The 15,162-nt window shown below is 33.1% G+C and overlaps 1 protein-coding gene across 1 annotated transcript; it reads right to left on the reverse strand.

The window, feature by feature from the left end:
- Window positions 1-4,139: 4,139 nt before the first annotated feature.
- LOC129939047 (m7GpppX diphosphatase) lies at window positions 4,140-5,419 on the reverse strand. Its single transcript, XM_056046912.1, has 3 exons — window positions 5,019-5,419; window positions 4,812-4,957; window positions 4,140-4,742 (listed from the first exon to the last, which is right to left on the reverse strand). Exons 1-3 carry the CDS (start codon window positions 5,317-5,319, stop codon window positions 4,179-4,181), a joined length of 1,011 nt encoding a protein of 336 aa, XP_055902887.1. The 5' UTR covers window positions 5,320-5,419; the 3' UTR covers window positions 4,140-4,178.
- Window positions 5,420-15,162: the final 9,743 nt, after the last annotated feature.

Below are 15,162 nucleotides of genomic sequence, written 5' to 3' on the forward strand. Positions count from 1 at the left end.
ATATTGAAGAATGCATCGGTAGGATCTTTTCCGACCTTGATAGAGCAGCGTGCATTCTTCATCGTTATTCTGCACTAACGGATAAGTTTGACAGGGATGCCAAAACTAGACATTGCTCTGTAGAGATCTTCCCTATGGATGATGTCGTATGCGGCTTTAAAATCGATAAAGAGATGGTTGGCATCGATTTGAAGCTCCTAGGTTTTTTTCCAAGATCTGCCGTAGTGTGAATATTTGGTCGATAGTGAACTTTCCTGGTCTGGAGCCACACTGATAAGGACCTATCAGGTTGTTGACGAACGGTTTCAGACGTTCAAATAATACGGCATAAATGATCTTATTTGCAATGTTAAGGAGACTGATGCCTCTGTAGTTGGCACAATTTAGAGGGTCTCCTTTTTTATGTATCGGGCAAACTATGCTGAGATTCTATTTATCGAGCATGCTTTCTTCCGACCATATTTTGCAGATGAATTGGTGCATGCTCCCTACCAAGTCATCGCCTGCTGCTTTAAATAGTTCGGCAGCGATCCCGTAAGCTCCAGTAGCTTTGTTTGACTTCAGTCGAGGTCGGGTAGGCGGAATTGTTGATCTGCGTCGTCGCCTAGGTTGAGTGGTTCTATCTCCCTTATAGCGGAATTCGGTTCGTCATCGTCGTTATATAATTTGGAAAAGTGGTCTTTCCATATTCTCAACATAGACTGCGGTTCTGCTACGATGTTCCCCTGATCGTCTTTACAGGTTGGTATGCTTGTGTTTTTTTTTTAACTTTAACGAACAAAATTAACTGAACCTAATAACTCCATGTTTGCCCTGAAAATTTGTAGGAAAAAAGGAATGTGATTGGATTGTAGTAGGTACCTTCTACCTACCAATACCATTCCTTCATTATCACCACAAACTTTTCTTTATCTATCTATCTGCATAAAGCTGAGCACGCCAATGAACTTTTCTTTATCCCTTTTAGACACCTACCTATCTACACAACCAATAGACGATCCCTTTACAAATTAAACATTTTTGTTCTGCCTCTTTTTTTTGTAGTACCCGTGGCTTGATGGTTAGTGCGATGGACAGTCATGCGAAAAGTCTTGGGTTCGATCCCTGCATGTGCCACCTTAAGTTTTATTCACGGGTACTGCTTCTTGCGAGGAATTGACAAATTCTCCAACAGTAATTCTTGTCATGAAAAGTGGTTTCTCAAATTTGCCGTTCGGATTCGGCTTAAAACTGTAGGTCCTTTCCATCCCTGACAACAGTACTCGCACACAGGAATGGTTGAGAGTTGTCAGTCACTAAGCCCTAGTTGTCAAACGGACTGTTGCGCCACCCAATTTACAATTTTTAGTTCTGCCTCTTTCTTATCTTCAGATAGTTTATGTTCCATCCTGGTTCTTCTAATGTGAAAATAAAATAAAGCTATCCAAAGGAAAAAGCTTTGAACGAACTAGTTGAATACACAAACAATTATTTCCGTTAAGTATGCTTACAAGTATTTTTCATTTCCGGGATAAGGTTTCCTAGGATAAGTTGTGTCTTTTTATAAAAAAAAAGCAAAATTTGTATACATACATAACAAAATTTATTTAAATAAAACCCGTCTAACGAATTTTAAATAAAAAAATTGATGTTTTTGACAAATCAAATGACATTTTCAGGTATATTTTTAAATCTTATATCGGGACTATTTTAAACAGACTCTTTGCATAAAGGAGCAAGTTCGTGCGATAAAGTCTTACTTACTTAAGGTGGCGGGCGCTGTAGCTGTAGTCCTGTGTGAACTAGGGCCTCACCCAACAAACTTCTCCATCTAGCTCGGTCCGTAGCTAGATGTCTCCATTTTCGCTCTCCAAGTTGGGTGAGGTCACTTTCCACTTGTGCGCGCCACCTTCCTCTACTGCGCTGTCCTGTAGGTATGGATTCGAAGACTTTCCGGGCCGGAGTATTGGTTTCCATGCGCTCTACGTGACCCAGCCATCTTAGTCGTTGGACTTTTACCCTTCTGGCTAATTCTACGTCGCTGTACAGCTCGTCGTTCCATCATCTCCTCCACTCCCCTTCGATGCATACGGGACCGTAGATCACACGAAGAACTTTTCTCTCGAACCGACCCAAGGCGCTTTCATCCGCTTTTGTCATAGTCCATGCTTCTGCACCGTATAGCAGGATGGGGATGATAAGGGTCCTATATAGCGACACTTTGGTTCTTCGAAAGAGGACTTTACCACTCAATTGCTTTCTTAGTCCAAAAAAACATCGGCTAGCAAGAGTTATTTTTCGTTTGATCCCAGCGCTGCTGGTGTTGTTTTCTGCGTTTACAGCGCAGCCTAGGTAGACGAAGTCCTTGACTACATCAAAGTTAAGTCTGTCGATGGTGACGTTTTGACCAAGACGTCGGTGTTGTATGTCTTTTCTTGACGACAGCATGTACGTTGTTAAGCCCTCATTAACCGTTAAACCCATTTTTTCCGCCTCTGCCTCAATACTCACAAAAGCCCCATTGACATTACGCTGAGTTCTTCCGATTATGTCAATGTCATGCTGATAATTGGACAGACTTTTGAAAGATAGTGCCTCTAGTGTTGACATGTGAGCTCTGCACTATTCTTTCAAGCACGGTGTTAAAAAATCACATGACAGCGCATCTTACTTACTTACTTAAGGTGGCGCTACAGTCCGGGGCGGACCTGGGCCTCAACCAACAAGCGTCTCCAGCCAGCTCGGTCCCTAGCTAGCTGTCTCCAGTTTCACACGCCAAGTTGGTTGAGGTCCTCTCCCACCTGGGTGCGCCACCTGAGTCGCGGTCTTCCTCTACTGCGCCGTCCCTCGGGATTTGATTCGAAGACCTTCCGGGCTGGAGCGTTGATGTCCATCCGCTCTACATGACCTAGCCATCTAAGCCGTTGGACTTTAATTCTGCTAACTAGGTCAGTGTCGCTGTACAGCCCGTACAGCTCGTCGTTATATCTTCTCCTCCATTCTCCATCTATGCGTACGGGACCAAAAATCACCCGAAGAATTTTTATCTCGAAGCATCCTAAGACGCTCTCATCTTTCTTTGACAGGGTCCAGGCCTCAGCGCCATAAATGAGAACCGGGATGATGAGTGTCTTATAGATGGTGATTCTACATGCTCGAGAGAGGACTTTACTTCTCAATTGTCTTCTAAGTCCAAAGAAGCAGCGATTTGCAAGAGTTATTCTTCGTTTGATTTCAGCGCTGGTGTCGTTGTCTGCATTAATAGCGGTGCCTAGGTAGACAAAGTCCTTAACTACCTCAAAGTTAAAGCTGTCCATGGTGACGTTTTGTCCAAGACGTCGTCGTTCAGTGTCCTTTTCTGATGACAGCATATACTTGGTCTTGCCCTCATTGACCACTAAACCCATCTTCTTCGCTTCCGTCATAATGCTCAAAAACGCTATATTGACATCACGCTTTGATCTTCCAACTACGTCAATATCATCTGCGTATCCGAGTAATTGGATGGATCTTTGGAAGATTGTGCCTCTAGTGTTGACGGTTGAGTTTTGCACAATTCTTTCCAGAACGATGATGAAGAAGTCGCATGACAGCGCATCACCTTGTCTAAAACCTATTTTGGCATCGAAAGGTTATGTTAAGTTGTTTCCAACCTTTATGGAGCAGCGTGAATTCTCCATGGTCATTGTGCCCAAACGGACGAGTTTGGCAGGGATGCCAAAACTAGACATGGCTCTATACAGCTCGTCCCTGAAGATGCTGTCATATGCGGCTTTGAAATCGACAAAAGGATGGTGGGTGTCTATTTGGTGTTCTTGGGTTTTTTCCAGGATTCGCCGGAATGTGAATATTTGATCAACTGTGGACTTTCCTGGTCTAAAACCACACTGTGCAATCCAGTCGTGCATTTTATTTTAAACGGGTACTGCCTCTTGCGAGGAATTAAAAAAATCTCCAAGAGTAATTCTTATCATGAGATGTGCTTTCTCGAATTAGCTCAAAACTGTAGGTCCCCTCCATCCCTGACAACAGTACTCGCACACATTAATGAAACACCCAATAGAAAAAGGTACTGTTACTTACAACGATACTTACTATTTTTTTTAAATAAAACTAAAAAACAAAGATATCTTAGAAACAAATAAAACAAAATAGACGGATTTTAATGACTCAGAGCTTTTGAAAAGTAATTATTTTTATTACTCAATTTTTGCATTGATACTATCTTCACTTGTCGGCGTAAGTTCATTTTCATCTAACTTTAATTTCTTTCTCACATTTAACTCCTCGTCATAGATATCCAACAATTTATTGCCTTCGTACGCAACAAAAGGTATAGTTGCTCTTTTATAGTAGTCACTAACCAACTCCAAGTTATTGATTACCGTCTCCAGCATATGGGACTTTTCACACCAAATTCCAGGTGCATCATTTCCGACCGGATTAAAATGAATGTGCAAATGGTAGAATGATGGTTGATAGTGGAAGTACATTCGAATTTGAGACGCTGGAATACCATATTTTTCTTCAATAGCTCTTCTTCCACTGTCGCGAATATTTTTTAACAATGGTAAATGTGAACTATTCAGGTCACGTAATGATTTGATATCACGTTTATGTACAATCGCCAAAAGGTACAAGGCTTCAATTGTCCGTCCATCCCATTTAAGGTCGGGCAGTAGAACAAAACCAATTTCTGGATCGGGATCTTCAAACACAATGCGTTCGGTTTCTTGCTTGTGCTCAAGAATATTATAAACCCACTTGAAAATAAAAAATACAAGTGTCAATGATAACAAGGGACATAGTTACAAACATACTTAATAACTTACATCTAAAGAAAATTGACTGGATTTCAGATATGTAAGAGTAATATTTTCATACAAAGCCGGGGTCTCGGCTATCAGGTGTTTCGCATGAATTGAGTATTTTTCAATATGTTTGTCAGTTGCAGGGTATACAACAGTTGTCTTAATACCTGGAATAAAAGCATGTCATTTAAATTTGAATACAAACATTAAAAAGAAAAACAAACTAACAATTAAGATCACTTTCTGGTATACATTGGAAGCTTCCATAGATATTATTCAGGAATTCAACATTTGTTTTTGTTTTGGATGAGAAGAATGATTTGTCAGTACTTCCATCAGTTTGAACATCGCTTTCAGTAAAAGCATTCTTTTCGAATATTACAAGAGCCTGGTCCACTTCGGAAATGTCAGGAAACGTTCCAAGCAGAGCAATGCTTTTCCTTACTGTATTGTTGTTAAGAATTTTTGTTAGTTTGAATTTTGATATGTCGTAGTTGGGTTGCTGGGCCGATCCATTTTTATCGGTCATTGTAAATGCGATTCTTTATTTATTTATAATTATAATAAATGTAAAAACAACACAGTATCCTTAATTCTTACTGTTTGGTTGATGACAGGAAAAGGGAAAGAAAATGTCAAATTCAATTGACATTCGAGTTAAGTGTATATTATTTTACAAAGATTTCTTACTTGTGAGCTTAAGAATTGAATGCATAATAAGGGTGAGTGTACTGTAGTAGTGTTTTAAAATGCTGATACCATTGTATCTATATCGGAGTAGTACTATCACGAAGAGAAACGTTCGGCATGACATCTTTTGGTGGACTATCATTGGTTTTCATCATTGAAAAGGAACATTGGAATTTTTTGACATGTCGTTTATAGCCATAATTGAAAATTTCTGTCAGTGAAATATATCAAACGAATTGTATTTGTTTGTTTGTTTCTAGTGTTATCAATGAATAGATTGCAACAAATATTAGAAAATAAGAAAAGTGTTTTTAAAAAATTATGAATGTAGGAAAAAAAGGAAATTATTGTTGCTTTTGGCAATATACCATGCATTAAAAAATAGAAAAAGTTACAGTTTCCGAAGACAATTTTACCAATTTCATCCTTATATCGTGTCCGAAAACTTCACGGAGAATATTTTACAATCTTTCAGCGTTTAGCAAAATACCTCATGAAATTTTACGACTGTTTTCGCATGGCTAAAGAACAATTTAACTTTATTTCAAATGAAATCCAAGATGATATTGCACCAAAGAATAATTTTTTCCAAAAAACGAAGGACTATATAAGCTCAAAGGAAAAACTTTGCCTCACACTACGGTAAAACAAATTGTACGCATATTTTATTTAGGAATATTTAATTGCTTGATTTACTAACAGATTCCTCGCTACTGGAGCCAGTTTTGCTGATTTGTCATTCCGATTTTTTATGGGAAAAACAACTGTTCGAAATTGCATTTCAGTTAACAAAAGAATTTGCTTCTCTCAACAAGTTTTTGTATAGACATTATATTATAAATACTGAATCAAATATAAAACATAATTCGAAATCTTTTTAGGTATTTCTGAACTCTGAAAGAAATTGTTCATCTTTTGCTCAATGTATGGAATAGGATGAAATTAAATCCAATGATATTCAGTCCTCATGTGACCTATTTGCTCGATTCTTTCAAACTTTTTATAATTGTGATATTTTAACAAATATTAGCAGCTTGTATCCTGATGTAACTCCCATGATTGATTTTAAACTACAGAGTTTTTCAGAACAAGTTGTTTTGGATAGCTTAAAAGAAATTGATGTGTCAAAAAAACAGATTTTGATATGATTCCTCCTATAATATATTGTCAAAATGTTCGTATTCACTTTGTAGTGTTTTAACCCTTATTTTTAATAAATCTTTACAAACTGGTGTTTATAAGTTTATAAATAGATCCTATTTATAAGAGTGGTCTAAAGCACTAAGTGAAGAATTATAGACCAATATCAAAACTTTCAGTTATTCCCAAACTTTTTGGAAAAATGGTCACCCAAAGACTTTGTTTTGCTGTCAAGAATTTCTTGTTTTAAAAACAACATGGTTTTGTAAAGGGTAGATCAACTTGTACTAATTTAAGTCTATTTGAAAATTATTGTTATAATCATGTTGAAAAGGGTAGACAAGTTGATATCTTGTATACTGGTTTTGTTAAAGCCTTTTACCGCGTGCATCATGGTCTTCTCCTACAAAAGCTTAAGATGTTAGGATTGAATGCTTCATTTTTACAGTGGTTAGATTCATACCTTTCTGATAGAAAACAAGCTGTTTATTTATTTATTTAATCCGTTAATTATCTAACGTTAATATAAACTTTAGCTATTTACATAATTTTTATTTAAAATTTTAATTAACATTGAAATAAATAAATACTATAACATATTAAAAAAGCTTTCTTTAAATTGTTTACTTTTAACATTGTCATTAAGAGATGAAATTAAGTTATAAAATTTATTGAAGACTGAAATCAATTGATTTAAAGGGCTATTCATACCATAGTTAGTTCTGCTAAAGATCGGACATAAAGGTATCTGTCTTCTTATGCTACAGCTAAAATTTAGACGATTCAGAGCTGTTGCGGATATAATAGAACCATTAATTAATTTTAAAATAAAACAAAATTGGAGACATTTTCTATGTTGTGAAAGTGTAGCAAGGTTAATTAGCAAAAGTCTCTGAGAATAAGGAGGTGGTGTGAATATTTGGGAAAACGGAAGAAACCGCAGACAAAAACGCACAAATCTTTTTTGGATACTTTCAAGTCTGTCAATATGGACTAAATAGTATGGTGCCCATATAACACAGCCGTATTCAAGTATTGGCCTGACAAATGATACATAAAGAAGTTTTAAGACGTAGGGCTCACGAAAGTCAAGAGAAAAACGTTTAATAAAACCTAGAATCTTGTTAGCTTTTTTAACTATAAAGTTATAATGGTCACAGAACGTTAATTTACTGTCAAGAATTACACCTAAATCAGAGAAAACGGAAAGCTTAAAAAGGGAGGAAGAATCTAATAAATAGTTGTAATCTATTATTGTTTTTTGCGTGTAAAACACATAGTTTTACTTTAGTCAATATTCAATAAAAGTCGGTTTGTATTGCACCATTCCCTAAAACTATGAAGATCTTCTTGAAGCTGTGAGCAGTCATTAATTGAACTAATAGGTTTGAAAATTTGTATGTCATCAGCATATATTAAAACGGAGGAGTTTTTTATAACGGATGTTATGTCATTTATATATAAGATAAATAATAAAGGACCTAAATGGCTACCCTGTGGAACACCAGAGTTGACGTAAAATTGGTCGGAGAATTCATTTATGAAAATAACGCTATAACTTCTGTTCTTAAGATAAGACGAGATCCACGTCAAGAATTTGCGTTAAACCCTAAGGCCTTAAGTTTATGGACTAAAGTCTTGTGACACAATTTGTCAAAGGCTTTACTGAAATCTGGGAATACGCAATCTACTTGCTTACGATCTTCGAAGTAGTCAAGGCAGAAAGAAGACGAAACCATGTTGATTTTCACATACAATTGAATTACAATTAAATGATAACATCTTACAGATAATGGACTCAAATAGTTTGGGAATAAAGGAAAGTTTGGCAATCGACCGGTAATTCGTTGTTTCATTCTTATACCCTTTTTTATGAATCGGAGTTATAAATGCACTTTTCCATAATAGTGGGAAAATTGAGCTTCTAAGTGATTCATTGAACAAAACAAACAGAGGGTACGATAAATGAGACACACATTTTTTTAAAACACACGATGGTACTCCATCAGGGCCAGGGTAAAAACAGTCATCGACACAACGAACAATTAAATCCTCACATATTGTCAAGTCAAGTGAGTTAAGGTGTGGATAATTTTGGGCTGGAAAGAACGAATCGGGAATTTAAAAAGAAGGAGGCATGTCGAAAGCATCTTTGAAGAAATTAGCAAACATATTTGAAATTATTTGGGAGTCATGACTTTTTGTATTATTAAAAGATATAGAGTTTGGGTAACCGTCAGTTTTTCTTTTACTTTTCACGAAATCCCAGAAGTTTTTTGGGGTATGTTTTAATTCATTTTCAATTTTTATAATATAGTCAGAGTATAGAATATTGGAGTAGTCAATGAAAATATTTTTAAGTTCGGAGTAAATCCTGAAGTATTCTTCTGCTCTAGTTTTACTAACTTTTAGCCATGCCTTATTTTTTTTGTTTTTTAAGTTTTTTAATTGAGTGTCAATCCATGGTGGAGTTTTAGATTTATAGCGAGATTTCCGTAATGGCGTAGTTTCATAAAAACAGTTAAAAATAATACTAAAAAAATTAAGACACATGTCATCAATATTACGATTTAGGAGCAGTTGATTCCAGTCAACAGTACACAATAAGTTATTTAGTTCATTAAAGTAACATTTTAAAATTGAATTCAAGCTTTTCATTTGATGTATTAGGGACATTGCACACATTTATATTCAGTGATATATTTAAGCTGGATGGTGACGGTCTTCTTCTACTAGTTTAACATCGGCTGAGGATACAACTACGTCAGTATTTATCGTCTCGGAGAAAAATATTAGGTCCAAATATTTGTTGTATTGATTGGCAACCCCATTAAATTGAACAAGTCCACAAGAAGCTAATCCATCAATAATTGTGAATTCATTGGTGCTCGTTGGACTGATAGGTGTAAAAAAATTGAAATCTGATGCTTTTGTCCAGTTGAGGTTCGGAAGATTAAAATCACCTACGATCAGCAGTTCATATTAGGTTCCATTTGGTCGTGGATCTTCTCAGTTAAATGAATGCTATTTTCATAGACAAAACTGGTAGATGTTGGAGGTATGTATACTGAGATGATAAAGAGATAACCTGTTTCCAATTTGATTTTAATACATAGCATTTCGACGTCAGAAAGATCAAAATATAGAATCGTATTAATCTTTGTCCTAAGGCCATTGACGTTTTGGTAATAAATCAAAACTTGTTGAATCTGCCTCTTTGATAATAATGCATTGTCCGGGTCTCTTGAAAAGGGTTAAAGGACGACGATTTTATTTGACTATTTTGTTTATTCTCGAATTCGTGTATTATGATCCCTTTTGGCCAAAGCGATGTTGAGTTTAGTAGGTGGAAGATTGAGTCTGGAACTCTTATCTTAAAAGATGCATATTTCGAGTGGTTTCGATGAATCATTTTCTCAACTTTTAATAGCGACTTGTTGGAAATAAAGTTTTTAATATCGAGGGCGTTTGTTGAAGGGTCAAGTTTAGATTAAAATAAAGTTCGATGGCCTTCTACTACTTTCAATCCACATGAGATAGGTGAGTTTAGATGAGTTTTCTTTGAAAGAGATGAAAATAACAATGAGTTTGCTAACGTTGAAGATGATAGGTTTGCATTTGCGAGTAATGGCTCTATTGATGATGGTGATGTTGCTTTTTCTTTGACTGGGACAGAAGGTTAGAGTTGATTGAAGATGTTGAGAAGGAAGTTCAGATGCAGAGGGAAAAGCGGACCTAGCAGGCTTCTTCGTTGAGGGATTAGCTTCACTATATTCGGCGTCACTTTCGTCAATTTTCCGCTTTAATGATGCTGCAACGTTTAGCGATCCGCTATGAATCATTTCATTTTCGACACTATGAGAATCAATGTTGTGAATTGCATCAGTTTCGTCAGTTATTTGGTTTAAAGATGAGGTGTCATTTGGCGATCCACTGTTAAAATAGATGATTGTGTTTCAAATCTTATAGACGTGGTGTCGGGTCTTCCACAAGGCAGTCATTTAGGTCCACTTCTTTTTATAAGATTTACCTTCTATTCTTGAATTTTGTAACTGCTTGATGTACCCCGATGATGTGAAAGTTTTCGTAGCAACATTCTCACTTGAAGATTGCTTATTAATGCAGCTGGATATAAACAATTTTCTTAATTGGTGCAACTACAATCATCTTCAGCTGAAATACTCGAAGTGTAAAATAGTGTATCTAAGTCTTCGTCCCTTATTGACTTTGAATATAAAATCTATGATCTTAGTCTTCTGAGGGTAATTGAAGTAAATGATCTTGGGGTTTTTTGATTCAAAGATTAACCTTAGTTCTCATGTTGATTACATTTTATCTAAAGGTAATCTATACTTTGAAGACCTTATTTATGTCTATTGTTCTACCTGTTGTATCGTCTGGTCTCCTTTTTATGAAAATAAAATTTTGGGAATAGAAAGAGTTCAGAATTAATTAATTAACTCTTTATGCACTTCGAAAACTTAACTGGGTTGGGCCTTTAACAGATTATAAACCAAGTCCAAAGTGTTTGGTTTGTTAAGGATATTATTGATAACAGAATAAATTCTTGTGATTTGCTTTCACTAATTCCATTCCATGTTCCATCACGAGTTTTTCGCAACATAAATGTATTATTTTATCCTCCTCTTCATAGAACTAATTATGGTTTAAATGATCCAATAACGCTTCTCTGCCTTTATTTAATATGGTTTGTAATGAAATTGACCTATGTATGAATATAGTTTGTTTTAAGAAAAAAATTCTTGAAATATGTAATTGATTAATTCCCTAAATTTAATCTAAAATTCTTTGTAAATATGCAACTATCTTATTAGCTTTATTATTTTGTTATAATTTTGTAATCAGCAGTTCTTTGATCAATTGATGAAATAAATAAATACTTTTCTCCAGCTAGATGTGTCCTTAGAAGTGGGACCCAGACTATTTAACTCTGTTTTTTTACTGCTTCCCAGAAGGACCAGAAGGAATTCACTTCCTCCTAAGGGATTTTCGAAAATCCTTGTTCAATTTCAGGTTTTTCTTGAAGCATTTCATAAAGCCTTTATGAACTGAATGATACTTTTTTTCGGGGTTCTTACTACGAATCTTTACGACGGGCACTGTGATATGGCCGATTATACTTTTGTTAAGACATCCATTTAAATATGAATAAGGAACAATTCGTAAGAATTCACTTCCTCCTTTTTACAAAGCCCGTCCTCCAATGATTTTATGAGTTGAGTGAGGTGTAACTTTTACTTTACCTTCCTCTCCATTAATTTTCGAACAAATCATTTTATGGCTGTGTTCGACATTGCTTAGATAATTTTGAATAAAACAACTCTCTTATTTTCCACAATATTATTCCTTTTTATTTAACCATTAAAATTAATAAGATATATGATTTGTTTTTGTTTTGCAAATTCTCACTGTTACTTTAGTTTTGTTATATACTTTTTTTTATCTTTAATGTAATTGAACTATTACGTAATTAATAATCAATAATAATAATAATAATTTTATTATTTAAAAATTTTACCGTGTGATTTAAAATTCATTTAATAAATTTATTTTTAAAATCAAAGAAATTTATTTTAAATGTTCTTCTTTTTATTTTCAAAATATTCAAAAATCCATTTTTTTTTAATCTATTGCAAACTGTTTTTATCTTTTGTATAATTATATTAATATTTGTTTTCACATACTTAAGTGTAATATAATTTAAAATATTATATTTCTTGTTGCTGTTGTTGGTTTGTATAACTTACGATTTACTTAAATCTTGAATTGTCGATGAAAATATTTGTTTTTATTTTTGTTTTCTTGTTAAATCTTTTATTATTTTACTTGTGTTTAATACAATACGGTTTTATATAAATATTTGTATGTAATTTTTTGTTGTTCTTTGTTTCTTATGCGTAATTTTGGTAAAAAAGATAATTATTTTTGTTTCGTTTGTTTTATTTGTTAAGTTTTCTTTTCTTTTTTTTCATAAGGTTTGTTTGTTTTGAAAATTTACATTTTATGTTAATAATATATGAGATTTTGTTTGTAAATTTTATTTATTCCCGATTTCAATCAAACGATTTTATAATATATTTCTCTGAGGTGGCGCAATTCATATAATTTTGTTTCACACAATTTTAAAAATTGATATAATTTTTAGAATTTAAGGAAAAAATAAAAACATTTACTACAAAAATGAGTTCTAAAATTTAATCTAGATTATAATACATGTTGAATGGTACATTTAAAATGTACACTAATTTCTCACCCGTTTTATTTTTTAGATTAAAATATGAGAGCAAGTTAAAATTGAAAATTATATTACAAAAAGATAACAAAACCGAATACAAAAATACAAAACAGTTTCTAATTTCGTTTTGAAATTTAATGAAAATAGTTTTTTTTTTAAACATACTGAATATAATAAGTTTTATAATTGCATTTTTATTTCACGTTCGCATTTTGAAGTAATTTAAATATAATTATAAATATTTATACAGTTTATTTTGTTTTTTTTTAAATATAATTTATACATATTAATAGAATTACTTTACAATGGTAAATTTAATATTTTATAATCCATTATTTTCATTTATGTTTACTTAAGAATATAATCATTAAATTATTAATTTTTCGGTTACTTAATAATGAAGAATTTAATAGAAACACTAAATGTTTCAAATATAAAAAAAGAACTATACATTTAAGCAACTAAAAACAGTTCTGTACAAAATATATATATAATATCATCAACTCAACAAAACCTATAAGAATTAATACAAAAATAAGTTAAAAATTATATTATACATACTTATGTTTATTTTGTTAACACAATTTTAACGCATTTTTAACTTAATAGGAAACTTTATGTATTCATAACTATATTACAAGATTGTACATAAAAATATTAAAAGTTTTTTAGAGTAAAATATGATAGTGTAAGTGACGATTTAATTTAAAGAAAAAAAAAACATTTCAGTGGGAAAAACAAAAATTGTTTAACTAAAATTTTTCTAAATTCATAAAATAAAAATGGCAGTTTAGTTTTTTTTTTGGTATTAGGAGTTAGTCGATATTCTTTTGGGTTAAAGTTTGAATTGTTCAGTGTTTAAAACATACCTAAAAGATTCTATTCATATAAATGTAGTACAACCGAATATTATATTGTTTAGGTTTTTTGTTTGAGAATTTTTGGTGTAATTTATGCATTACTTAAAAACTATACGTACAATTATTGATTGAGATTGAATAATTCTTATGAACTTTATGAACACAATGATTACAACTTACAAAATCAGGACTAAATTGAAATGGAGCCAAAAGAAGCAATTGTTGTATGAAAAAGAGGGAATTTAATTCTGTACAACATTTAATAAATTTTATAAATTATATGGTTTTTGCTATAACGCTTAATTACGAACATAATATTCCCACTTTTAAAGACCTTCAAAAAACAAGAAAAGAGGTTATAAGACTCTGCAGAGCATTTAGTTAGCGGGCCATAATTTGGGCACCAAGAAGATTTCTGACGCATAAAAAGGTTTCTTAATTGATTTTGCCATTTATTGAAAAAAAAGCTACTGCCATGTCATCATAAATAAATTTCAAATTCAATCTCCTGCATTTGTTCAAACAAAAGTCAAAAATATACAATCAGCCCTATTCTGCTATTCATTGGGGGGAATTTTACTTGAATGTTCACTAATCTAATCATTATTCGGCTATTCATTCGAGTTGAATCTGTGTATTTCGTTAGCGTCGGTAATTCTGCGCGGTATTCTTCTATTCACGTGAAAGCATTGGTCGCATTCACAAAGGTAGTGGCTACGTAGTCAAGGGATTCTGATTGGTTAAATATAACTACAAAAGTAGTTGAAATTTCCCCTCCGACGTAAAAAATTCGGCTACAAAGTTAGTGGAGAATGATTTTGACGTTTCACAATCAGCTGCTCGGTACAGTAACACGAATTTAAAATGAAATTAATTGTTCAATATTTAAATACAATTATAAATCATTCAAATCGTGTCTTAAATTTGATTTTATTGAATTTAAAAACGCAAAAGATAAGTTAAGTTTTCAAATGTAAAATGTTTCTTATTTTATATGTTTGAATTTTTCAATAATATGACAGTTCCAGATTGACTAGCTTTGTAGTGTAGCTTTGCATTCACAAAGCTAGTTGAACTTTGACTACGTAGCCACTAGCTTTGTGAATGCGCCGATTCATTCTATAAAATTCAGATCCGCATAAAAATGCAGAGGATTTTTCATTTGATGTCTGGTTTGTTAATTTTTGTAAGCGAAATGTAAGTGAAAACTAATTTATTGCTAAATTTAGAACATTTGTTTCATAAATAAAAGAATATAAACATTTTTAGGGAAAGGAAGACACTTTTAAACATTTCTCCAAAGCTCTCTGTTTGAGGATTCCCTTATTTCTCTGCTTACAATTGGAATAAAAAGTACAATAGGTACTGTTTAGGTGGATGGATTAAACTTAATTTTTGTATGAATCAAAACAATTTATCCAACATT

The sequence above is a fragment of the Eupeodes corollae genome, chromosome 1 (genome assembly GCF_945859685.1).
Source record: "Eupeodes corollae chromosome 1, idEupCoro1.1, whole genome shotgun sequence".
NCBI lineage: Eukaryota > Metazoa > Arthropoda > Insecta > Diptera > Syrphidae > Eupeodes > Eupeodes corollae.

Bases quoted from the DNA above. Each gene is read 5' to 3' on its own strand.
- LOC129939047 (XM_056046912.1), bottom strand. From the start codon at position 5,319: ATGACCGATAAAAATGGATCGGCCCAGCAACCCAACTACGACATATCA. The intron at 4,958-5,018 runs GTTAGTTTGTTT...CTTTTATTCCAG, and splicing joins ACCAGAAAGTGATCTTAATT to GTATTAAGACAACTGTTGTA. The intron at 4,743-4,811 runs GTAAGTTATTAA...TTTATTTTCAAG, and splicing joins CCAGTCAATTTTCTTTAGAT to TGGGTTTATAATATTCTTGA.